Source organism: Ranitomeya variabilis, chromosome 2, assembly GCF_051348905.1.
Source record: "Ranitomeya variabilis isolate aRanVar5 chromosome 2, aRanVar5.hap1, whole genome shotgun sequence".
Lineage (NCBI taxonomy): Eukaryota > Metazoa > Chordata > Amphibia > Anura > Dendrobatidae > Ranitomeya > Ranitomeya variabilis.
The window spans coordinates 63,624,604-63,650,000 of record NC_135233.1 but is presented as its reverse complement, the minus strand read 5'-3'; the positions used below and the strand labels follow the sequence as shown (position 1 = coordinate 63,650,000).

The window sequence follows — 25,397 nt, the reverse complement described above, 5'->3', positions numbered from 1 at the left end:
GTATTTTTATATTGTGTCTTTTCATGTGTTTATATCTATTGTCAGTATGTCATGTTTTAAATAAAGCCGCTTTGTTTTTGATACTTCCTGGTATTTAGATTTGACAAGAAACTTTATTGATACAGTCATGTGCGGATTACATACATTCTTAGGGCAATTCCGCTACGGAAATGCAATAAAAATGAATATACTTTTTTTTACTAACAAATTTTGGCATCTAATCCATGTCCACAGGGAAACTCAACACATAAAACTCAGTGTACCTGCAAGAGAAATTGACATGTTGCAGATTTCAAACACGCACCGCAAGTCATATTACGCTGTGTAAAAAAAAAAAAATTCTATAAATCCCATTCACTTATCTGGAACTGTAAAACGACACTTTTTTCTTGCGCAACGAAAATAAGCAGGGTCAAAGACTCATCATGGGAACTTAAAAGGGGTATTCACATCTACCCCTCCCAAGATCATATCCCAATATGTAGTAGGTGTAATAATAAATTAGCTAACACCTCCAATTAGAAATGTAGTATAGTTCTTCTGATTCGCTAGGTCTCTTTCCTCAGGTGCAGGTCCTTGAAGTAGCCTAGATATTCAAGGTTATGACCATTAGCAATTAATGGTCACTATAAGTGGTCGCACCATGGAAACCTAAGCTACTGCAATGCCCTGCACATGAGGCAAGCGACATAGCGAATCAAGAGAACTATACTACATTTCTAATGGAAGGCGTTTGCCATTATCACTATTACTACACCCATTACATATTGGGATAGGATCATAGAGATGTGAATACCTCTTTAACTTTAGACCTCCTCCACTTGTCCATAGAAAACGAGTACGTGAAAAATTGGCATCAGTGTTTTCCATCAGCGCGTCAGTGTGTCCATTTTTACCATCTGTCTGTCATTCATATTTTTCCAGTATGGCGAAAGAAATGACAACGCTTCTCCTATACTTTGCAATGTTAAACACTTACAGCACAAGGATGGTACACTGATCTGAGGCATACAAGGCTGTACATGGTTTTCAAAGACTCATAGACTTGTATTGGCCCCTGTCATCTGTGCTGCCAGAAAAACAGACATGTCACTGTGTGTTCTGCACGTTCTCATGATCTACATAAAAACATGAACACGTGTAAAGCAGCATTTATTTATATAACAGCCTTGTAATGTTTTCATTTCCGGTTCTGTACAGATGTCACCGTATCCCAGAATTCTAAGCGGAGGAAGCTCACTGACCGCCATATTGGGACACCCAAGTAATGGGTGTCTCAATATGGAAACTGCTGCTGGTACCAACCTATTATGCGGTACCACCAGCGGAACATCGTCACACCACACTCTCTATACGCTGTACGCACCTCACACACTCACGCAGCCTCTTGTGCGGTACCAACAGCGGAACACCGTCGCGAGCACGCCACCGCGATCAGCTGAATGATTCACTGACTGCCGCCATCTTCGTACAGAAGGAGCGCATGCACAGTTTTAATGTGACCGCCGCTATCTGTCTGCACAAAGATGGCGGCGGTCTGATTTACTGCACCTGCGCGAATTACGCACAGGTGCAGTGAATCATTCGGCTGATCCCGGCGGCAGATGCGCTATGTGTCTACAGGCAGAGGAAGCCGGTCACATTAAAGGGGTTTTTCCCCACGAACGAAAGCTCATTTTAAAAATTGTCTGTGTCTGACCGTGTACAGAGCATACCACGTCTTCTGGGCAGGGGAGGAAGCAAAGGACAATACTGACATTACAGCAGGGGATCACAGTGTATTCATTTTGTGAGGTAAAATATTTCACTGACTTTTTTAAAAAATGTTTTACCTCACAAAATGTATCCTCTGCGAACTCCTGCTGTAATGTCAGTATTGTCTTTTGCTTCCTCCCCTGCCCAGGAGCTGTGGTATGTTCGGTACACGGTCAGACAGACAATTTTTAAATGAACTTTTGTTCGCGGGAAAACCCCTTTAAAAAGCAAATATCAACGCCAACATGGCTCCTCCTAAAAAGTATGCCAATGACAATGAAAGGAAAGCAGCAAAGGCATAACGTCGAAGACAACAAAGGGCAAATGAGACTCTTGAAGGGCAACAGCATCGCTGGGACAAAAACAATGCATATAAGTGTAGGCGCCAAGCACATGAGTCCCCTGATGCAAAAGTCATTAGATTATCGCAGGATGCCATTAGGCAACAACAGCGCCGCATGCCTGCCCCCATCGTGACGTTACCGCCCTCCTGGTGCGATAGCACTGGGCCTCCATGTAGTACGGTAAGTTATAATAGGTAAATGTGGCATCTGTGAAAAAAAAAAAAAAGATACCACATGTACAGGAAACATGGACGTGTGAAGGTCTTAGGGTACTTGCATATTGCACCTGTTGGGGCTTATGTCCAAACTCCTGCAAAACGGAGGTTGGACGTATGTGCTGATAGGGTCATAGACTATAATGGTGCCAACAGAGTGAATGTGCGTTCTGACGTGCATCATTTTTGGGAGTGTAGGCCTTCTGCAGGCGGACATCTGGATCTAGACTATGTTTGAATGTCAACCTCCAGTAGGTGTTCACTCCTGAAAATGATGCACATCAGAGAGCATCTTTGCTCTGCAGGCAACATTATAATCTATGGCCCCGTCAGCGCATACATCAGACTTCCGTTTTGAGAGAGGACTTGGACATAAGCCCTGACAGGGCCACTGAACAGGTGCCAGAACACGGTGTGAAAGCACCCTAACCTACAAGTGGTGTTCCCCCTTATCAGGACACCTGAATGGAGCATTAATAACCTATATGCCCAATGCAAAGCATGCAGGTAATATTTTCATGGCCCTAAGGTAAACTAGGCTCCTGAAGAACCACACAGGCCTCTATTGTGATCTGACTGAGCTTCTAAAAATCTGAAGTAATAGATCTTTCTCTGACAAAGTAGCCAATATATCCAGGACGTTATTATATTACAGTCTGGTTTCCTTCTGGACATGGAGCTGAAGTAGACGCCTTAACAATGTAATGTGATAGACCTGAGCGCAACAACCAACTAAAAAGAAGATCACGAGGAGCAATATTGGAAGTGGCACTCTAATAACACGCTGGCCATCTCTCTGGAGAAGCCGGGTCTCCCCTGCTGACTATCAGGTTACTGTATGGGAAGATAAAAGAAAAAAAAAAAATCACAGATGTCTTCCAAGATGTCGAAAAATTCCAGCAAGAATTTGCAAATACATTAAAGGACTCATGTAAAATACACCTGGAGATGTCCCCCTACAAAGCCTGTCTATAGCACAGACATATAATGACCAGCAAGGAGCTACCACATGTCAAATCTGTCAAATTACCACCATTAGCGACCATAAAAGTTGTAGCACTGCCGACTGTGTGAGGACTAAGCTGAGTCTACACAAAAGACACCAGAAATCCAGCTTATGTGAAAGTGCTCAATATACACCAAGCGTTCTGTTCTTTTTTAAATTTTCTCTCCAAATGGGTAGAGAGAGAAGTGGGCTGCTGTGCGATATCACAGACTATAGCTAAACTCCTATGAAAATGGAGGGATGAGGTATTGAAAGTCATCACCGACATCTGAGAGTAACCAGTTCGGCTAAAATTGATGGGTTCGAGCAACTTTCCTCACACATGTATGGATTCTTGTAAAAGCGGCTGTTGGAATCTTATGTTTTTGCCCAACACAGACACATTTATGTGGATCTGCCAATGGCCTGCAGAAATCCCATGTGGCAAACTTTACAACCAGACATGTTGGCGTTTCTGCAATAGTTTTATGTGGCCACAGTCATGTGCAGGTACAGCAACTCATTAGAAATTTTATTATTTTTTTGTTTTACAAAAAGTATTTTCAAAAGTAATGATTAGTCATCTGTTAAATCCCCCGCCAATCCGGTGACAGCCAGGCTTTCTATTTTCCTGCAGTAAATGTGATACGATGATCATGCACACGTGACAGCAGTGATATTGGCCTGTGTAGCCCAAGGCCCCTGAGATCAGTGCCTGGCTGGAAACCACATGCCCGTGGAAAAACATTATTACTAGATCATTGGAATAACCAGGTAAGAATATGTTAGGTTGCCTACAAGTGCCTATAAGGATAAGTAATCCACATCAGATCAGCATGGGTCTGACGTATACCTCCCCCCAATAATCAATAATCAGAGGGAGTTGCAAACAGCTGATATGATCTGGAGGATAGGTCATCAACATATTGGTCCTTGACAATCCCTTTAACATGTTCCCTGCTTTTAGTACATTTCTTACAGCATGAAAACCCTATTATGAACCTTATAATACCTTTAAAAAATAATATGTCAGCAGGTTATTGTTATGTAATCTGAGAGCAGCAGGGGGTAGGAGCTGACACGGATTCCAACAATATGTTACTTGCTGGCATTTTTATAGAATCACAGTTTTTCAGCTACAAATCAAGCAGTGCTGAGCCCTGTATAATCCCACCCATATTACTGATTGGCAGCTTTCTGTCAATGTGCAGTGTACACAGACAGCAGTCAAACAATCATGGGGGATGGCGTGACACAGAGCAGTTGACTAGAAGGCACAAGACGCCTAGCCCTGTAGTGATAATCTCCTGCTGATAAAACACTGATTTTATTGAAACACACAGCCTAGTAAGTGACATCGCTGAAATCAGGAACTCTGCCCCTACATCATACTGCTCTCAGATTTCATACCAAAAACTTGCTGACAGATTCCCTGCATCAATAATTGTAATTATTGTAAGTCAGAGGCATTCCTTGACAATAGCCATGTTCACCGAGATGCATTAGTGGTACTCATGGTTCCACTGTCTGATGTTTGGCCTTGGACTTTTAGAGGACGGCTCTGTCTGCTCACTACTTACCCTACTGAGCTATCAATGTTGCAACAAAAACAATAGAGTGCCAACACCATTTACTCAACACATCGCTCGCTGTACTATCACAGGACACTGCGTCTGCAGTATGGTTTTCTGTGCATAAAATAATAACATAAAAAGTATGAAAAAGAAAGTTTTATGAAATACTAGAATGCCCATGCTTCGCACTAAGAAGGTACTGTATGACCCCCATGGGAGGCAATGAGCACTGTACTGAAGCCAAAAAATAAACAGAAAGGCGCACATAAACGTTCTTATTAGGAAATAAAATGGTCATTGCAAAATCATCCAAAAACTTGTACATGAACTCCGGCACACAGTGTGATCCTAGATAAATAGATAAATAGGAAATCACATGAAAATAATTACATTCAGTCATTATTCAGCAGCCGTCTTTCCACAAGCTGAACCAGAATTTTAATTTTGACTATAAGCAATTCTTGGAGGTGGAGGTCAGTGCAAATCAATTTCCAGGACACGATCCATGGGCCATGTCAGGAATATTTGGCTACCAGAGAGGAGCCCCGAGTAGTGATGGGCGAACCCAAACAGTAAAGTTTGGGCTCCGTACCGAACACCTAATGTTCGGGTTTGGCACCCCAAACATAGGCCGTTTCCCACGCTGTCATCTGCATGACAGTGCGAGAAACACCGGCGGCTCTGATCGGCGGTAAGACTGTTACCACCGATCAGAGACAGTGGTTCATCTGACAGCCATCAGCTATCATCGGCCGTAAAGTTTACCTCTGGTCGCAGGAGGCATAGGCTGATGGGAGAGCTACTCGCATCGACTGCTGTTACTAATAACAGCGAGAGATGGAGCGGCTGATGGGAGTGTTCATCAGCCGATGCCTGCGCTATACATACATTTTTAAAAAAGTGATGTGGGGTCTTTCTATTTATGATAACCAGCATGGCAAAACTGACAGCAGCGGGCTGCAACCCTCAGCTGTAAGCTTTATCATGGCTGGATATCAAGAATAGAGTGGTCCCCATGCCATTTTTTTTTTTTTAAATCGTTCAAAAAATTAGTGGCAGCAGGTATAGGCTGATGGGAGTAGTACTCATCAGCCGACACCTCTGTGACTGGACGTAAACTTTTTACCGCCGGTCACAGCTGCTTGCTCACATTGTTATTTGACAGTGTGGGAACGGCAGCTCTCTGACTGACATTATTAGTCTTACCCCCTATCAGAGCCAGTGTTTTCCGTGCGGTTATGCACATAACATGGCACACAATGGTTGTTCAGGCCCCCTATTCATCTGAATGGTGTTCGGGTTCGGGTATTGTTTTGGTATCTGAACCAAACTGTTTTTAAAAATGTTTGTCCGAACCCGCTGGACCCGAACGTCATTAGCCCTGAGGACCACCAACTACCTACCAGCATCCATGGCTCTTCTTCCAATTAGTTGATCCTGCTGTGACGTCACACGAGTCGCGCCACAACAATGATGTCACGCCAGGCCGGCTACTGATAAGAAGAGCAACAGATGCTGTTGGATAGGAGGATCTCAGGGCTCCTGTCCAGCGAGTCCGGAAAATCAATTCGAACCAACTCTACCTGGAATCATCAAAAAAACAGAGAATTTCCCAAACAACATTGACTATTTTCTAGCATAAAGACATCGGTCTTCATAGAAGGTGAATACAAAGAACACTTTTAATAAAGACGACTCCTGAAGCGGCATGTACACATTTATCATCTATGCATCTGTATGGCTTAAGACAGGACCCGACAAAACCCAATGCTTCCACCAGGACCCAAAGGCCAACAGTGAGGCATCAAGCCTTCACAGACCACTCCTGACGGCTAAAGAAGATACACACGGGCCTTCATATGTGGAAGGTTTATTGCGGCAATTTCTGTGATTCCTGCAATTTTCCCCGCTGCTCTCTATGTCTGCAGCCAAAGTGTGCAAAAGCAACCGCTTTGATTATTGCATTTTTGTGGTGTGTGTGGTTTTTAATGCAGCATTTTTGTATGCATTTTTTGTATATAGAAATATATCAGAAATGGACATGTACTCTTCTAGTCACCCGAGAGCTGCAGCCAAACACAGGTCACATCAGTCCTTTGACTCCTGAGCCGTCTCAGAACTCCAATGAAGCCTGCGCTGGTTCAGCAGAACACTGGAAGGTAAAATGCCACCATTTTATATTGTAAGCAAATCCAAGGGAAAAAAAAAGTTTTTCTATAATAGGACAACCTATTTAAATACAGTTAAAAGGTAACCTGTCAGAAACCCTACCCCAGCAGAAATAGTGCAAGATAGGTATCTTTCACACACTGGCCTACTTTGGAGCCATCCGCTGCTCCATCACCTGTAAAGTTTCACACTGCCTTATCCTACTGCTGTTTTAGCAAGTGGAATGTTACCGACAGATTCCCTTTAAGGGGAATCTTTTATAATCATTCGAACTGAGAGTGGCAAAAAACTACTTATGCCTCTGAAAAGGCAATTTGCATCATTAATTTCCAAGAGGAACATTGTAAAGCTTAAAAGTCTCCTCACGTTGGCATGCCAGGTTTGGCATGTCACTCTCCACATGGAGAACCATTACCTCTTGGATTCGGGTCAGACGCCTCTCACCCAGCCAAACCAGATCTCACACTTTGCACTGATGAGGGGCAGCAACCCTGAAACATCGTGTAGGCAAACTGAGATTCTGGTTTGGCTTTTATCCCAAGTCATGTAGCAAGGCTCTTTAAAGGGCCGATTGTGAGACTTTTAGATGGAGCTAGAGTTCCAGTACTCTTCCTGTCTGAAGAGGCAATTTGGATAATGTATAGGGTGAGACCTATCAGTCTAGTCAAGCTTCACGAGGAGAAGGTATCAAGACTGTGACTAGTCAGGTCAGTCACCTTGTTTCCAGCCACCATGTTTTGTATGAAATGATAGAGGAGGTATAGACGTATAATACTGACTGCGCTGCTGTTGAAGTAGAGTATTTCCACACTGTTGGAGAAGTTCAGGTAGTTTTGTATTGACGCGTTTCAGGTTTCGGACTGAACCCTTTTTCCAAACAAACTACAGATTTCTTTTGTCTATGAAACGTTGTGGCCTTGGTTCAGGCAGCTGGAAGCAGGTATGTCGGGAAAAGAACTCATGCTGTGTGAACAGAGCCTTAGAAAGTAATGGTGGAGGAGGGAGTAGGGTAAAAATACACCTCGAAAAACTAAAACATTGAAAGAAAAGGTTCGATAGGTGTAGCCTACCATTTACACAACCGGTACAGAGTAGGTCGGGGCAGACCCCCTGCCGCCACAATCCAAGAACAAAACACAACTTTTTACAGATCTAACTAATCGATCGCCTGACTGAACCGCAGCAGTCGTCCTACCACATGATACACAATGCCGCACTTTGCTGGCATTATTACGAGATCAATGCGCCACAGTAAGATAATAGCTTCATGTAAAAAGCCAGGTTGTCTGCAGGGCTATTATTGAGTCAATCGAGGTGAGCAGATTTCGGATGTACATTAAAGTTAATGGAGCCTTATGAATGAATGGTCAGCATCTCTCCACTGTAAAGCGAGGCCTTCTGAACAACCGGACACTTTCAGGACATTGATTAGCTGAAAAATCTGCTCTCCTGCAAGTTTACAGCCCTCAGATGAACCGACCGCTTCAATAAAGTAAAAAATGTTTGCACAAAGACGCGGCACTAAAAATAAAACTGAACATGATGGGATGACGTCTTCTGTACTGAGAGTCCAATACATCACAATAAAAAGTGAAAAAAATGTTGTATTTTCATATAATTTACAACATCACATCCAAATAACTCGATCCAATGATGGCTTCATTCAAAAGGTTACTGCAGGTCACAGCAGCAACTGATGAGAGTACTACTCTCATCATCCTACACCTGGTCTTGCCGATAGCAGCGAGAGCAGGTAAGGCTAATGAGAGTATTCACTAGCTGTCGCCTGTGCAATAAATAAATAAATAAAAAGCGTGGGGATCCCATCTGAGGGGATGCAACCGTCAGCTTTATATTGGCTGGTTATCAAAAATACAGGGGTAACCACACTGTATTTTTTTAATTATTTAAAAAAAACAGCGAGGGGTCCTCCTATTTTTGTTTACAACCAGACAAACTAAAGCAGACAGCTGGGGGCTGGTATTCTCAGACTGGGATGGGGCCATGGATATTGGCCCTCCCCGGCCTAAAAATAGCAGGGGCAGCTGTCCCAGAAAAGTCGCATCTATTAGCATTGAAAGCAGGCAACACTGATGAGAGTACTCAGTCAGCGCTTGAGCAATACATTAAAAAATGGCCTCTGTTTTTGATAACCAACCAATATAAAGCTGACAACTGGTGGTTGCAGCACGTAGCCGTCAGCTGTACCTAAAATGGTCATCAAAAATAGAGGGGACTCCACACCATTTTTAAAAATTATGTATTTATTAATTGCACAGGCACCGACTGACAAATACTCTCATCAGCCTTGCCTGCTCTCGCTACGATCAGTGAGAGCAAATGTAGGATGATGAGAAAAGTACTCTCATGGACCGACAGTAACCTTTTTACCGTTGGTCACAGCTGCTGGCTACATGCTGTCATCTGACAGTGTAGGAACCACAGCACTCTGACTAGCAGTAACTATCTTACCGCCGAGCAGAGCCAGCGTTTCCCGCGCTGTCACGCAGATGACAGCATGGGAAACAACAGATGTTGGACCCCAGACCTGAACATTCATGGGTTCGCCCATCACTATTACTTATGTTTTTGCACCAAAAACGCAGCAAAACCTGATACCTGCGTTTTTTGCTGCGTTTTTGCACTGACTCATTGTTTCCTATGGGTGAGAAGACGCTGCAAATACGCTGAAAGAAGTCACATGCTGCAGTTTGCAAAAACGCGTTAGTTTTGCACTGTCGTGATAAAGTGGAGCGGAGTTCATATCTAATGAACTCCTTTCACCTCACTGACGTCAAGGCGAGCGTGAAAAAGTTCTCATGCCCGCAGTGCCTTCAGAAAGTTCATTGAAGTTCAGAGCCAATGAATTCAATTCAACTCAATTACATCAGCGTGAGCGCTGTGGGAAAAGTTCGAACGACGCTGAAGAATTGGAGTTTAACTGAATTCATTGGCTCGGAACTCCGATGACCCTTCTGACAGCACCGCGAGCGTGAGAAAGTTTGTCAGTGAAGTGAAAGGAATTCAGTGGATATGAACTCCGCTCAACTTTATCACATCACCACGAGTTGCTGAACAAGCACGTGTAGCTCAGTGTCTCTGCTGGCTGGCAGGCTGTATTGTCGCATCATACAACAATTCAGCCTGCCAACTAGATCTATCAGAGCTAGACACATCGCTGGACAACTGAATTATCTTCGGGGACATGTGAGGATGATGTTACTTTAATATTTTATTTACAGGGGACATGGGCTTCAATGGATTGGGTGTAAAGGTGAGTATAAATGTTCTGGGTTCATTTTAATTCAATACAGAGTCTGTGTCATTTTTTCAAATAAAACCAATACAAAGCTGACATCAACCACAATACTATCACTCACTTGCCACCGCACCAGGGTAAGTGGGAAGAGCGAGCATAAGCACCAGAATTGGCACATCTTATGGAAGAATTTTTCTGGAACGGCTGAGAGATTATGTTTTTATTCTGGGATGGGGCCAATATCCATCGCCCCGTTCTAGCCTATTAATATCAGCCCACAGCTGTCAGCCTAGCCTTTCTTTGCTGGTTATTAGTTGTAGGGGGGAAACTAGGTCAATGTTTTTGGGGGGTCCCACATTTTAATAACCAGAAAAGGCATAGTAGACAGCTGTAAGCAGATATTAATAGCCTGGGAAGCTCAATGATTATTATCCCCTTCCAAGGCTATAAACATCTGCCCCCTTTACCCTCTGCTGGTTAATAACATTTCAGGGAATCCTATGCCATTTTATTCAGAAAATGTATTTAGCAATAAAATAAATCTACAGAAAGCTACACAGGCAAATCACTGATTATATATCTCACTCAGATATGTATATCTATCCATCTCAAAATGATAGATAGATAGATAGATAGATAGATAGATAGATAGATAGATAGATAGATAGATAGATAGATAGATAGATAGATAGATAGAGTGAAGAGTATTTCCTTGACAAACTATTTGTAAATGACAAATTTACTCTATGCAACAGCTCATGTTAAAATCACATCGCTGTTATGATCCGGTGACCTTGGAGCCGCATGAAACTTTCTCTGGAGTCGGTGGAACCTGTACTGACCGCAAATCCTGAACTAACACCGCAACTAGAAGTAGCCGTGGGGTGTGCCTAACAAACCCTAGACACCTCGACACAGCCGGAGGACTAAATACCCCTATAGATGGAAATAGGAATGCTACCTCGCCTCAGAGCAGACCCCCAAAGGATAGGCAGCCCCCCACAAATAATGACTGTGAGTAGGAGAAGAATAGACACACGCAGGTAGAAAACAGGTTTTAGCAAAAGAGGCCACACTAGCTAAATAGGAAAGGATAGGACAGATTACTAGGCAGTCAGTATTAAAACCCTTCCAAAAATATCCACAGCAGATAATACAAAAAGTTCCACAATCTAACTAAAGACATGGAATGTATATCTGCCACTCCAGAGAATCCAACAAGACTGAGAAAATACTGACACAATCTAAGCTGGACAAGAAAACGCAAGAATAGCACTGAATTGTGAAGCACACAGCATGTGTGCCACAGAAAAAGAAACCTGACACTTATCTTTGCTGCTTTGGCAGAAAGGCAGGAGGAACCAGGCAGAGGTCCAACACCTCCCAACAACAATTGACAACTGGCAAGGACTAATGAATCCTGCACACCTAAATACCCCAGTCAGAACTGCAATAAGCAGACACACCTGACCAGGACTGCAACCCAGGGACAACTGCATTACCACCTACTACCACCGGAGGGAACCCAAAAGCAGAATTCATAACACATCGCATGTAAATCGGATGTCATTTGGATGCTAGGTTATAGAAACAGCATGACACTCGTGCTACTTTTCTGGACCGATATGGACTTTTTTTTTTTTTTTTTTTTTTACGGTGATGGGTAGTGTTGAGCATTCCGATACCGCAAGTATCGGGTATCGGCCGATATTTGCTGTATCGGAATTCCGATACCGGTATTCCGATACTTTTGTGGTATCGGGTATCGGTATCGAAACAACATTAATGTGTAAAATAAAGAACTAAAATAAAAAATATTGCTATACTCACCTCTCCGACGCAGCCTGCACCTTACCGAGGGAACCGGCAGTGTTGTTTGCTTAAAATGTGCGCTTTAACTTCCTTACGCGAAGTCCCGGCTTGTGATTGGTCGCGCGCCGCCCATGTGGCCGGGACGCAACCAATCACAGCAAGCCGTGACGTAATTTCAGGTCCTTCAGGATTTTAAAATTACGTTCCGGCGTTGTGATTGGTTGCGTCGCGGTCACATGGGCGACGCAACCAATCACAAGCCGTGACGTCACGGGAGGCAGGAGACGCGCGCATTTTAAAATGCGCGCGTGTCCAGCCTCCCGTGACGTCACGGCTTGTGATTGGTTGCGTCGCCCATGTGACCGCGACGCAACCAATCACAACGCCGGAACGTAATTTTAAAATCCTGAAGGACCTGAAATTACGTCACGGCTTGCTGTGATTGGTCGCGTCGCGGCCACATGGGCGGCACGCGACCAATCACAAGCCGGGACTTCACGTAAGGAAGTAAACGCGCGAATTTTAAGCAAACAACGCTGCCGGTTCCCTCGGTAAGGTCCAGGCTGCGTCGGAGAGGTGAGTATAGCAATATTTTTTATTTTAATTCTTTATTTTACACATTAATATGGTTCCCAGGGCCTGAAGGAGAGTTTCCTCTCCTTCAGACCCTGAGAACCATCAGGGATACCGTCCGATACATGAGTCCCATTGACTTGTATTGGTATCGGGTATCGGTATCAGATTAGATCCGATACTTTGCCGGTATCGGCCGATACTTTCCGATACCGATACTTTCAAGTATCGGACGGTATCGCTCAACACTAGTGATGGGTATGATTTTTTAAAAGGGACTCTCAGCACAGAACGACTGCTCAAACTCTTCTAAGTACTGCTGCTCGGTGCTTCATGGTGGTGTCCATCATTTAACTACATCTTCCCACCTGGTTATCTGATTGACAGCTCTGGCTTCATAGAGCCAGAGAAGGATGGAGATAGAGGGGAAGCAAGCAGGTGTAATGTATATAAATGACTGGCTTCGCCATGGAGCACCTGAACTTGGCTTGAACAGTCATTCTGTGCTAACAGAGTCCCTTTAAGCCTCTGGCAGATGCCACTAGCAAAAATATGGCATTCGGGGTCTCGCTCTCTTTCTTGGTGGTATTTGATATATTTCTTTTTGTTTTCAGCACGGATGCTGTGTTTTGTTCCGTATGGGAACCCAAGTGCAGGTACTGATAAGGTAGCTATAGTGGATGTCCAATGCACGGATTACTATCGAATCTGATGGGGCCAGCCAACATTTCCAGGACACAAACCTCCATTTGGAAAAGCAAACGCACCCTTTAGGGTAATAACAGCCTCCAAAGGATTCCGTTACATGGTCCAGGAGACTTTACAAGTGGTGCAGGAGACCTTGCAAATACCAGTTTCGATGTGTTTAAGCCACCACTTTACACCTACCTGAGGCTTGAGCACAGGCAGCCAAAAGATGTGACAAAACCATTAGCATAAGTATTGCATCGCTTTTTTTTTTTTTTTTAACTATATTGCAAGCTTCACCCACCTTTTCAAACACAATTGTGATGGATGAAGCCATTCGTTGGCTTCAGGAATACGGCAAACCCCAAACTTTTTATATATTCATGAACAGACATTGATAAATCCATAGACCTGTTACCAGGTGAAAAGTGTTCAGCTTTTGCTCTTATTTTATTTCCACTATTCCCCTATATATTCCATTGTTTTGGAAATCCGACATAGGGTTCCCGAGATCTGGGCCTTTTAACGGCCTATTTTTATGGTCTTTATGAAGGGGGCGGTGCTCACAGTAATAATAATGCAAAGCTTCCTAAATACACGCCCCAGAGGATCCTGTGAGCCTCGCCCCTTTGACATTAAAGAAAAAGTCCCCTATACCTGGAATCATATGGTGGATTTGGATGCCCCCCCCCCCCAATAAAAAAAAAAAAAACAAGATGGAATACTAAGGGAGCAGTGGAATTAAAATAAGAACAAAAACTGTCCACTTGACCTGACAGGTCCCATTTAATTCTATACAGCTCTATAGACCATGGTGCTCATTAGTAAACAGACCTCCACCTCCATTCACTGCTGTCCCCGAGATCTGTTTAGGGACCGAATTACAATATGCAAATTTAGAAGCTTTCAGCCCTGAAACAAACATCAGCATTTTTTTCAATTCTGGAAAACTCCAATTTTTTTTTTTTCCACAGCCCCGATTAATTCACTCCTTAAACTTTTACAGACCAGGACGTGTGAGCAGCCGATGATATCAGTGGCGTTATAATTGTGCAGTCATTAGAATAATTAGGGCAACGTGTTGAGAAAAGAAACCCCTTCGACAGCAAGCGAGACGTCCAGAGCGTGGGAAGTTTTCTTGACTTCTGTACACAACTTTGTTGTTTGAGGTTAGCCACTGTGCGGATTCCGGGGAACCATTGTAAAAGCAAGCATCATAAACCTGGGGGGGTACTGACCATTTCTTAGTGCACTCCACCATCAGCTCCTGATACGATGCCACAAACTGAAATTTGGAAGCGTGTTTGCCCACACGCTGCAACCTCTTCCACACCGACGCCATGATCCAGGAACAGCTGGGGGCACTTATTTAACAAAAATGAAAAATTAAAAAAAATTTTTTTTCAAAAATAAAATAAAATCAGACGTCTTTTCTCTAGTAATCCAAGCAGGATGGTCTACATGGGGGGACAGAGGTGGGCGAACACGGGCTGTCGTCCAGCAGCACTCAGCCGATCCCACTTTACAAGGCAGACAGCCAGCTCGGGAGACTCCTGCATGGCTGAGGGAGAGGAAGTCCCCAGTGCACGGAAAGTCAGCCCTCCTCCCCGGCGAAATGACGTGGACTCTGTAGAGCTAGACTGGAAAAGACAAAGGAGGAAGAAGGGAAACTGCAGTTAATATTTGACATCATGCAGCAATTTACTCCTATGAACCGCAGAGCGAGCCCAGCGTGATCCCTTACAAAGGGACGGACAGTGTGTGCGAGCCTTCCTCCTCCTCCCACATAGGAGAATCAATGGCAGGAATACTCCGCACACCTTCCTACACGGCAATTATAGGGAGGGATCCACCCCCATAACATTATATAGTAAGGGCCGGGCTGCACCCACCAGAAACACATCCCTCATTACAGCACGGGGCAATCACCAGCCCACATCCTATAGACGGGCCATTACCACCAGATTGGACTTTTCGCCTCGCCGTCACCCCCTGTGCATGACATCAGGAGCTTCCCGACAATCAGTCACTACGTTTAATCACTAAGATCCTGCTCCCACGCAGCGGTTTTGTCTGCCGCGATTCGGGCTCGCTCACACACCGTGCTTTGCAACTGTAAAATAAAAACGCTGCACTTTAACAGCAAAGTGATTGAGATTTCTGAAACCTTGTGCTGCGTATTTTTCCTTCTGGATGTGAACCATCAAAGTTTGGTTTTTTTCTGATCTGCAGGATGTTTATTCTTTCAGCATTTTTCACCCATTCGAATCAATGGGGGGAAAAAAAAATGTCAAAAATGGAAGCATATTAATTTGTTTTTTGGTGCAAAAAAAAAAACTTGTTGCAGATGTTCAGCGTGTGCACATAGGCTTACGGGTCAAGAAAAACCGGTGCGACTTCATGAAACCTCATTTAACGATGCGATTGGGCCGAGCCTGGTTTTTGTTTTTTTTCTTCCAATAGATTTTTTTTTTTACAGACATAACAAAGACACAAGGAAAGGTGAAAATCCACCTGTCCCGCCATATTCATATTTTACCATAATTTAGCCGCTTGCAGAAAAAAAAAAGCATTTCTGCACGTGTGAACATGGCCTTACGTTCCACAGAGCTGTCGAACAACCGAAAACAATGATGCAACTTGTGGGCGACGATTTTAGAGCTGCATTATTTTTGGTAAGTCGCATGCCACCTGCACCGGGGTGTGTGACAAGTGATCGGTGTGTGACTTGTGACCAACATGTGCGACGGTTGTGTTAGCTGGCGGATCACTAGCGGAGATGTCGCCGCTCTCTCGGTGTTACCGTGCAGCCCTCACTTCATGTGGCGGGTGGGATAGGATCATAGAGACCGCCGATCACAATCTTACAGTGGGGGGATCGCTGGGGTGGGCAGGCTGGATACCGGAGCATACCCACTGGCACCAATGTCCATCCTAAAATTGGTCCAACGCATTTCGGAAGCTGTCGCCCATTTTTGTTGCCCGGTGCCAACTAATAACCGGCGGGGGGGGGGGGGGGGTGAGGTCTATGGCACATAGTGATGCCGGCGGGTCTGGTCCATGGACTTTGTCAGACTTTGGTGTCATGTGTGCGGACCCCCCTCCTGCTGTCACTACAAGCTGTCATCTGACATTAACCCTTGCCTGCCACAGACGGGTACAGAGGGTGAGAGGCAGGCAGCAGGGCAGAGGCTACAATCACACCATCAGCAGCAGCAGCAGAATCAGAACATGCAATCTGCTTACCTCCTGCCCACTGGGGCATTTAATCCCTTAGCCCTGATCGTTAGTGTGGATCCTCCATGCCAAGGTGCCCACCATTACCGATACAATCCCTTCTCCTCCAGGCCAGGAATAATTGGTATGCAGACAGAAAGGTGCAGCCCCCCTCCCGGCCCTGGAGTCCAGCACAAGCCTCCGTGCGAAAACCCTCCCTGCGAGCTCCAGCCGCTGCACCGCCGCCACTGCCGCGGCCGCTGCTGCTTCCCACATTGGGCACGCGGCAGCATGGATACGGCGCAGGGATTGGAGCGCTGTGCTGTCACTCCATCTGTAATCCAATCAGCGTTTACCCACAATGGGGCGGGGCTTAGCAGTTCTTTAAAGGGCTATGCTTAGGGAGAAAAAAACCTGACTGGCCCCGCCTACTACAAACAGCGATATGATTGGTCGACAGAGCAAACTGACAGAAGGTTGTTTATGGTATAGAGAGCGCTGATTGGACGCTTCACACGTCAGTCAGAAAACCTGGCACGTTATAAGATTTGGCCGCTAGTAATGGGATCATTTTATTGACGGTAGATTAACGCGTAGTCTGAATTGTGTAATGACATCATATACTGGCAGGTACAGAACTGCGGAGACCGGCAGCCTGTGACTCTCACCTACTAATATAGGCGGAAAATGGTAGGGGTAGTGGTCCTAGGACAGCTTGGGGGATAATTGGCTTCACAGGACTCTAGTTTTCAGTGCAGTTGTAGTTATAGGGCCATAAGATTTTTTATTTTTCTTAGTCAGTTATTTTTGGGAGGCGACAAGACCAAAGAGCAGCGACTCTGCCATCTGTACGGTGTTAGTGCGCACCGCACGGTTATGCTCGGACAGGTCTGCGCTCCGCAACACCAAATATGTTACTTTATAGCTCAGTAGGGAAAAATGAGGGGATTTAAATTTTAGTTTTTTCTACTTTTTTAGATTTTTTTTCTATTAGTTCACTTAGGGGGATTGCGGTACGTTCACACTGCAGTATATTGCTTCATTATTATAGGACTAGTACTATGGCAGACACAGGGGGGCCATTAGGGTCCTGACGGCCGTGGCAACTCATCTGCAACCCCACGATCATGGTGGGGGTCCAGGATGGAGTACTTGTGGTCTTTCCTCATGAAGAAGTCTTTTGTACATTGAAACGCGTAGAATAAACCGCTATCCACTTGACAATCTGGGATATACGTCTCATCATTGATCAGCCAGTGCGGAAATCATCCTCGAGCCTCTCCTTTCTTTCCTGAACTCGTCCAGACAGGCAGAGTGTATGCACAGAAGGATCATTGAGGAGATTGCACAGGGTGATGTGCTGCTGAGAATAATGATTTTAAAGCAATCTTAGAAATCTTTTCCCCTGACAAATCAGCTTCTTGCTTGTCCCCTGGGTAGTTGGCAGCCTATTTTGCCTCCCCGATTATCAGGAAACGATCACTCCTGGCACAACTCGTGCACGATTATCTGCTGGTGCGTATGCCCCACATGAGAAGTTGCACCGGAGAGCAGACACCTAGGTGCTCCGAGCACATACTTTGCGCACAATTTTAAAGTCGTTTTTCTGGACACCTAGAAAATGGACATGGTGATAAGTTATCATTATTCTTAGCGCAAGATTCCCCATATGGCAATGTACTGAGTTTAGAAAGTCATTTTGATGTGACAGACTCCCCCTAATAAATGGAGGAGGTTGGGAGTGTTCATGATGCTATCTGCCCCTTTATATCTTTTCTGAAGTTAGGAGCCAGAAAACAAGCAGCAGAGGCAAGGTTCCTCTTTGTATACACTCACCAGTGCTTTCCATGCGCCTCTGGGACACCAGGAGGACTGCCCAGGGTCTGCAACAAGCCCCTTACCTGTGACAGGTGCGCGTACATTATTACATTCATTGACAGTTAACAGATTTTAAAAACTGATCACAAACTGAAATGTGTATCAGGCAGTTACATTATACACTGATCATGTTTTATCCACTTTAAGGGGCTTGTCTGACATTTGGAAAAAATCTTACCAACACCCGTGATGAGTTTTAAAAAAGTAAAAGAGGTATACTGCCCGTGCTAACCCCTGTGGATCCAGTGCAGGCTCCTCCTGGGGCCTGCGTCCGCACAGAAATAGATGACATTTTGTTATTCCGTCACCTGTTTGCTGAGACCTGTCTTTGGATGTGGTTTCGTGCCTTGGATGACATCTGGAACACAGGACGTCAGCACTTTCTGTTGGAGCGCAGATCACCAAAGCTGACCAACCTGAACCCATAGTAATTGGATGAGTATGCCTCTTTTTATTGATTTAAAACCACTCCAAATGGTAAGATTGTGTAGTAAAGGTCGGACAAACACTTTAAGCCTGAAAGACCATTTTAAAGAACTTGTCCACTACTTGGACAACCCCTTCTTAAAGGGAACCTGTCACCTGAATTTGGCGGGACCGGTTTTGGGTCATATGGGCGGGGTTTTCGGGTGTTTGATTCACCCTTTCCTTACCCGCTGACTGCATGCTGGCCGCAATATTGGATTGAAGTTCATTCTCTGTCCTCCGGAGTACATGCCAGCGCAAGGCAATATTGCCTTGCGCAGGCGTGTACTCCGGAGGACAGAGAATGAACTTCAATCCATTATTGCGGCCAGCATGCAGCCAGCAGGTAAGGAAAGGGTGAATCAAACACCCGAAAACCCCGCCCATATGACCCAAAACCGGTCCCGCCAAATTCAGGTGACAGGTTCCCTTTAAGTATTTCATTGGGCTTAAGTTCTTACACTTCCTTCGGGTATCCAAGGTTCATCCAAAATAAGTGGGAGTGAAGCAGTCCATGAGTGGTCACTGATAAAGCGTTATCCTAGTAGTGGACAGCCTCTTCAAGGCTATGTGCACACTGCAATTGGGGCTACCATTGGACAAATACGTGCAGGAGGTCTATACCTGCCACTGCTCATAGTCTGCATGCATGCCTAGACATCTGTCCAGTATAAAGTCATTGCCAAACTTCTTACAACCCCATCCCACCCCCCAAAAAACCCAGACATTTTTCTTTTATAGGCTACCGCAGAACTATGCAGTTAAACATGCTAAAAGTACACCTCTTTAATTCATTTGTTTCCATTTTAAAAAATCCTACCCGAAAAGCATTGTTGAAAGTTGGCAAGTAAGTTTTTAATGATAACAGTGCTAAAAATGACTCCGAATACTAGTAAGACCTCTGGGGCAGCCATTACTAGACCGTATGTGTTGTGATTTTTCACGTACAGTATGTTCCTATAGACTGCGTAGTGCATTGCCTCTGAGAAAAGTAAAGCTACTGTCTGATCCTTGCGTTTCGAGCTGCATCATGATTTATTAACAATTTTCCATTTGCCCCTAGTGCTGAAGTGTCGCGTTACTTGCTATTTAACCTGTCTGCATCTCCAACCGTCTCGTTACCATAACACAGTGTGTATGGTCATAAGGAACAGAAATCTGAGCAACTACATTAAGCCAAAATTCATGTAGGCCCCAGTATCTACTTCAAAATAAACATGAAACAAATGGGAAAAAAACATCACAGTTAACTAAAGCAACTGGTAATTCTGAAACGTCAAGTTCAATTTGGGGGGGTATTATGCCATGCAAAAAAGTTCTAATAAACTACTCAACATTGCAATTGCAACACCAATATGGAAATTTTATGGAATTATGGAAATCACAGAATCGATAGACATGCTGTCATGGCACCATTGCAGGATATCCCTGGGTTAGGGGTGCTTTCCCTATCCCTAAAGCTAGGGGCACCTTAGCTATCCCTGCTCCCCGGATCACTTTTCATGGTGAAGACGCAGTGGTCACATGCCCTGCTGAGCTCCTAAATCAGCCCTTATCGGTCCCCTCCCCCACCCAGGGAAATGGGGAGATGTAATGCATAAGAATGCACACACCAGACTAACAAGTGAAGACGTACAGGGACAAATGAAAATAGCAATCTTACAAACATGCACTCACAAACATCAGAGTGGAACACCAGGAAGTAAAGGAAGGAAAAACCAAACAGGAGAGTATACGTGAGTATATATAGCAGAAGGGAGTGACCAACACTGAACAGCTGAGACCATCAAAGCAGGAAAGCTCCAGGAGCTCTTAACTGAACAGATTAACCCCTCCACTGCTAGCAGAAACTTGCACTGTTTAATATGACTGTGAAGTGCTTCTAATCAGTGGAGGAGTAGGAGAAATCAGACACCATGGTCTTCTGGCACCTTTCTGTAGTGGTAAACATCTGATACATGCTAATGACATGCAAATCATGACAAAATGGAAACAAAATTTTCAAAACATTTTGACTTATTCAGTATCAAGTATGAGCACCACATGCAAAAGTTCCCTCACTTACATTCTTGTCAGCCATCAATGAGGTTATTAAAGAAGCGGATAATCTGAAGAGCGGTGATGTCACTCAGAGGAGGACTGAGTGGCGCTGGATACTGGAGAAGACGGTGGTAAGTGAGTATATTAACACACTCACTATACTACATACACATTTATACAGGTTTAGGGCAAAAAAAGTTCATGGAAAAGCTTTTTAATGGTTGTCTGAACAATGTACTGCCATGCTCAATACACTGGGGCTCACAAATCAAGAACCGCTGCTGACAGCTCTCTTCTCAATTGCCAAACAATGAAATTCCAGATGTGCTCAATGAAAGACAAGACCGGAGACTCTTCAGGCCATGGTAGCATGTTTAGACCATGCAGGCTGGTTATAGTAAGTATAGTATGTGAAATTCTGAGCCATGTTCGCTTTCTCTCGTGAAGGCTTCCCTGTAAGTTTGCATACGTGGTCTCCAGACAAATCTTCAGCTGTCATTGTGTCCAAGACAGAAGTGGGAATCATCACAGAAGAGGATAGAAATCCATTGCCATGTTGCGCTGCACGATAATAGCCCTTGAGTGCGGTAACATGAAGTCAATGGAAGACCTGTAGTTGGACGTCTGTCTCGTAGCCCAATGTTAACCTTCTGATTATGTAGACACTTTATCTCTTTAGGCTCGGTATGTGATATTTGATGTCACTTGCAGTACAGAATGGATTACTAGGCTCCATTCTTTTAATCTGATGAGACCACGTGGGCAACTCCATGAAGAGGCCTTAACGAGGGCATATCACACCGGTCTTACACCTGGGAGTACGGTGTGGGGTGGCATAAAATACAGTAGTTGGATCCCTCTAGTCTTCATTCCAGGGACACTAACAGCTTGGTGTTACATTGATTTGGTGATGGAGCCAGTGGTACAACCATTTCTCCAAAGTGTCCCAAGAGCCATTTTTTTAGCACATCAACTCCATGCTACATGTTGATCGTGGTATTGTGAGCAGCCTGCATGGCCTATACATGCTACCAGCGCCTCCAGACTTGTCTACCATTGAGCACATCTGGGACATCATTGGTTAGAAATTGCAAACAAAGCTGCCAGCAGTGGATCTTGATGATTTGCCTAACTACACTGAGAACATTCTTCAGAAAATCATCATCTAACCCTCATTGACAATTGATGCATGTATTTTTGTCCTTGGCGCCCATACTCGATACTGAATAAATCAAGATGATTTTAATATTTTGCTTCCATTTTTTTCATAATTTGCATATCATTAACACATCTAGAAATCGTGTGATTTCCATAATTTCACAAATTCTCTTCCTGGAGTTGCAATTTTATTGTTGAAGATTGTATATAGTAAATTCTGGGAACCCCAGCATACAATATCCTGATCCTGGCCAGGGCTTTTCCCGTGTGATATTAGACCTGTCTTCATAAATCCACTGGAGCAGACATTGCCGTCCCCTGTTGCATCTATGAAGGCAGGGACCAGACAGCTGACATCATGGATGCACATTTGAATCCTCCAGTGCCCTGAAAAATGATGGACCTGTAATATAAACTTAAGACACCTAAATAACTTACTATGTGGAGCTAGGCGCTTCTAAACTATTCCATAACGAGTGAGTAGATCGGCCCATAGGGTGGGTGTAGGAAAATATTGTCCGGATCTGTTGTGCATGTCTGGTTTCACACCGCTGTATTAGTTGTGTACATAACATTGCCGTTCAGCATTGTTTGAGGCTTGCTAGGCAAGGCTTCAGTGAACAGCGGGACTCTGTGAAGCGGCTAAGTAGCGGCTGCCAAAGTAAAGTTTACAAAAGGATCAATTTCAAATTATTTTGTCTTTTTTAGATGAATTCATTGTAATATACTTCAGTTTTCTCTTAATAGCATTTCACGACGCTGGATATCATCACTTAGAAAAGTATTTCATGGCATCGAGAAAATGCATGTATTCTGAATACACCTATTTCTGTCACTTAATTGATTTTTTTTGTCATTATATAATCGAAAACCATAAATATATAAACATTTAATTGGGTTATTCCCAAAATCATAATATGGTGTCATTTTTCTGTACATTAAGAATTATTCATGTGTAGCAATACAACCTATTATTCAGCTTTGTAGCTATCATCAGTGACACCCTCTCGTGGCTCACTTTACCCTCCATTGCCACTGGATTCGTCCTCAGATCCACTAGTGACCCTGCCTAATGAAACATCTGGTACCTGGGTGGTAGTACAGTACAGTTCAGCTGTTCTATGCTGAAGATCCACTGATACCAGCTGCACTTGCATCTAATGACCTGCCTTATTCATGAAAAACAGATGCACCTATGGCCCTGTCTAATTAAAGAAGCACCCCCTGATTAATTTTTTCATTAAATGTGTGTATGTTTATGGTGTTTAGTGTGAGTGTATTATTATTGTCACCTACCACCACTGCTTTCTCTAGGATACAGCACAGTACTGCTCCGCTTCGGACTCGCTATACTCGTGAAGTCTGTTTTACAATGTAAGCCTAAGGAACCTCGTTCTGCTGCTTCATAGGCTTACATTGTAAATGCAACTTCTGGGCCATGCATCGTGCAGTGTAATCCGGAGAGTTTGCTGAGCGGTGACATCACTGAGAAAGTAGAAAAGCGCTGGATCCCAGAGAAAGCAACATTAGGTGAGTATATTAACACACTCACACTGAGGTCATGTTCACACGTTCAGTATTTGGTCAGTATTTTACATTAGTATCTGTAAGCCAAAATCAGGAGGAAAGGTATAATAGAAACACATCACCACTTCTGCATTTTTCACCCACTCCTAATTTTGGCTTATAAATAATACTGAGCAAATACTGAACGTGTGAATGTGGCCTAACACAGATTTAACGAAAAAAAATATTCATGGGAGGGATTCCATGAACATTCTCTAGACACTTTTATGACAGCCAGGCTGTAGCACAGCTTATCTCAGCTATGCTATGCATGCTTGGGAAAAAAATGATCGTGAACTTAAGATTACCAAGAACCACCAATGAAATGTAGAATTTGTGAATAGTAATGAATATTGGTCAAATAGTGGGTCACAGTCATTGCATTCAAAACTATCAATGGTCTCTTCATCCAATAATAATTGCACATGTTGAGATCTATGTTTATCATGAAGCACAGGAGAGCAAGTGGTGGGACCTGCAGCACTGAGGAGAAGCAGCATGCTGCTGGGAAAGCTTTAACAGATAAGAATAGCACTGCCCATTCATCTCAGTGAAGCACAGAGGGGCAGAAGTAGATTAATAAAGATCACTCTGGTACAAGAAGGAAACTTTATGTTTGACTGTACACAGGGGCGTAACTACCGCGGTCGCAGCGGTCGCCATTGCGACCGGGCTCCGCAGGTCAGGGGCCCAGGGCCGTCCCCTGACCTGCGGGGCCGGACTGTCCATCGTGCACTTCTGGCAAATGCCAGAAGAGCCGGTGCTAGTAGTGGGCTGCTCGCTGCACTGTTCCCCCCCGCCCCCCGCCAGTGCCGCCGCCGCATTTAACTATACCGGCGTCTATGACACCGGTACAGTTCAATGCAATGATGGAGGAGAGAGCGTCACCTGACGCTCCCTCTCCCATCATTCCCCACTCTGCCTCTGACAGTACACTGCGGGTGCGCGATGACGTCATATCATCGCGCACCTGCTGTGTCCTGGGCAGACTGCAGCCGCCGGGAGCAGCGCGGGCAAAAGGAAAGGTGAGGAAAGTTTTTTTTTTTTCTTTTTAACTGGACTGTGGGGCCATTATCGGGGGGGGGGGGGGGGGATGAGATGTGATGTGGGCTGTGCTCTATATATCCCTGTGCGGGCTGTGCTCTATATACCCCTGTGCGGGCTGTGCTGTATATACTCCTGTGCGTGCTGTGCTCTATATACCACTGTGTTGGCTGTGCTCTATATACCACTGTGCGGGCTGTGCTGTATATACCCCTGTGCGGGCTGTGCTGTATATACCACTGTGCGGGCTGTGCTGTATATACCACTGTGCGGGCTGTGCTGGATATACCACTGTGCGGGCTGTGCTGGATATACTACTGTGTGGGCTGTGCTGGATATACCACTGTGCGGGCTGTGCTGGATATACCACTGTGCGGGCTGTGCTCTATATACCACTGTGCAGGCTGTGCTGGATATACCACTGTGCGGGCTGTGCTCTATATACCACTGTTCGGGCTGTGCTCTATATACCACTGTGCGGGCTGTGCTGTATATACCACTGTGCGGGCTGTGCTGGATATACCACTGTGCGGGCTGTGCTGTATATACCACTGTGCGGGCTGTGCTGTATATACCACTGTGCGGGCTGTGCTGGATATACCACTGTGCGGGCTGTGCTGGATATACCACTGTGCGGGCTGTGCTGGATATACCACT

At 44.6% G+C, this 25,397-nt stretch overlaps 1 protein-coding gene across 7 annotated transcripts in view; it reads right to left on the bottom strand.

The window, feature by feature from the left end:
• The window catches only part of EHBP1 (EH domain binding protein 1), a 480,146-nt gene extending 463,230 nt beyond the window's left edge, over positions 1-16,916 (bottom strand). For 3 of the 7 annotated variants that reach the window (XM_077282491.1, XM_077282489.1, XM_077282488.1), the window contains exons 1-2: positions 16,620-16,848; positions 14,612-15,013 (exon numbers count right to left, since the gene is read on the bottom strand). In XM_077282491.1, the coding sequence (XP_077138606.1) occupies positions 14,612-14,715 (104 nt within the window). In that variant the 5' untranslated portion in view covers positions 14,716-15,013; positions 16,620-16,848. Of the gene's footprint in view, positions 1-14,611; positions 15,014-16,619 lie in introns of all 7 variants that reach the window. The other 4 variants (XM_077282492.1, XM_077282487.1, XM_077282490.1 and 1 more) reach the window with 4 other exon arrangements.
• Between the last annotated feature and the right edge of the window lie 8,481 nt (positions 16,917-25,397).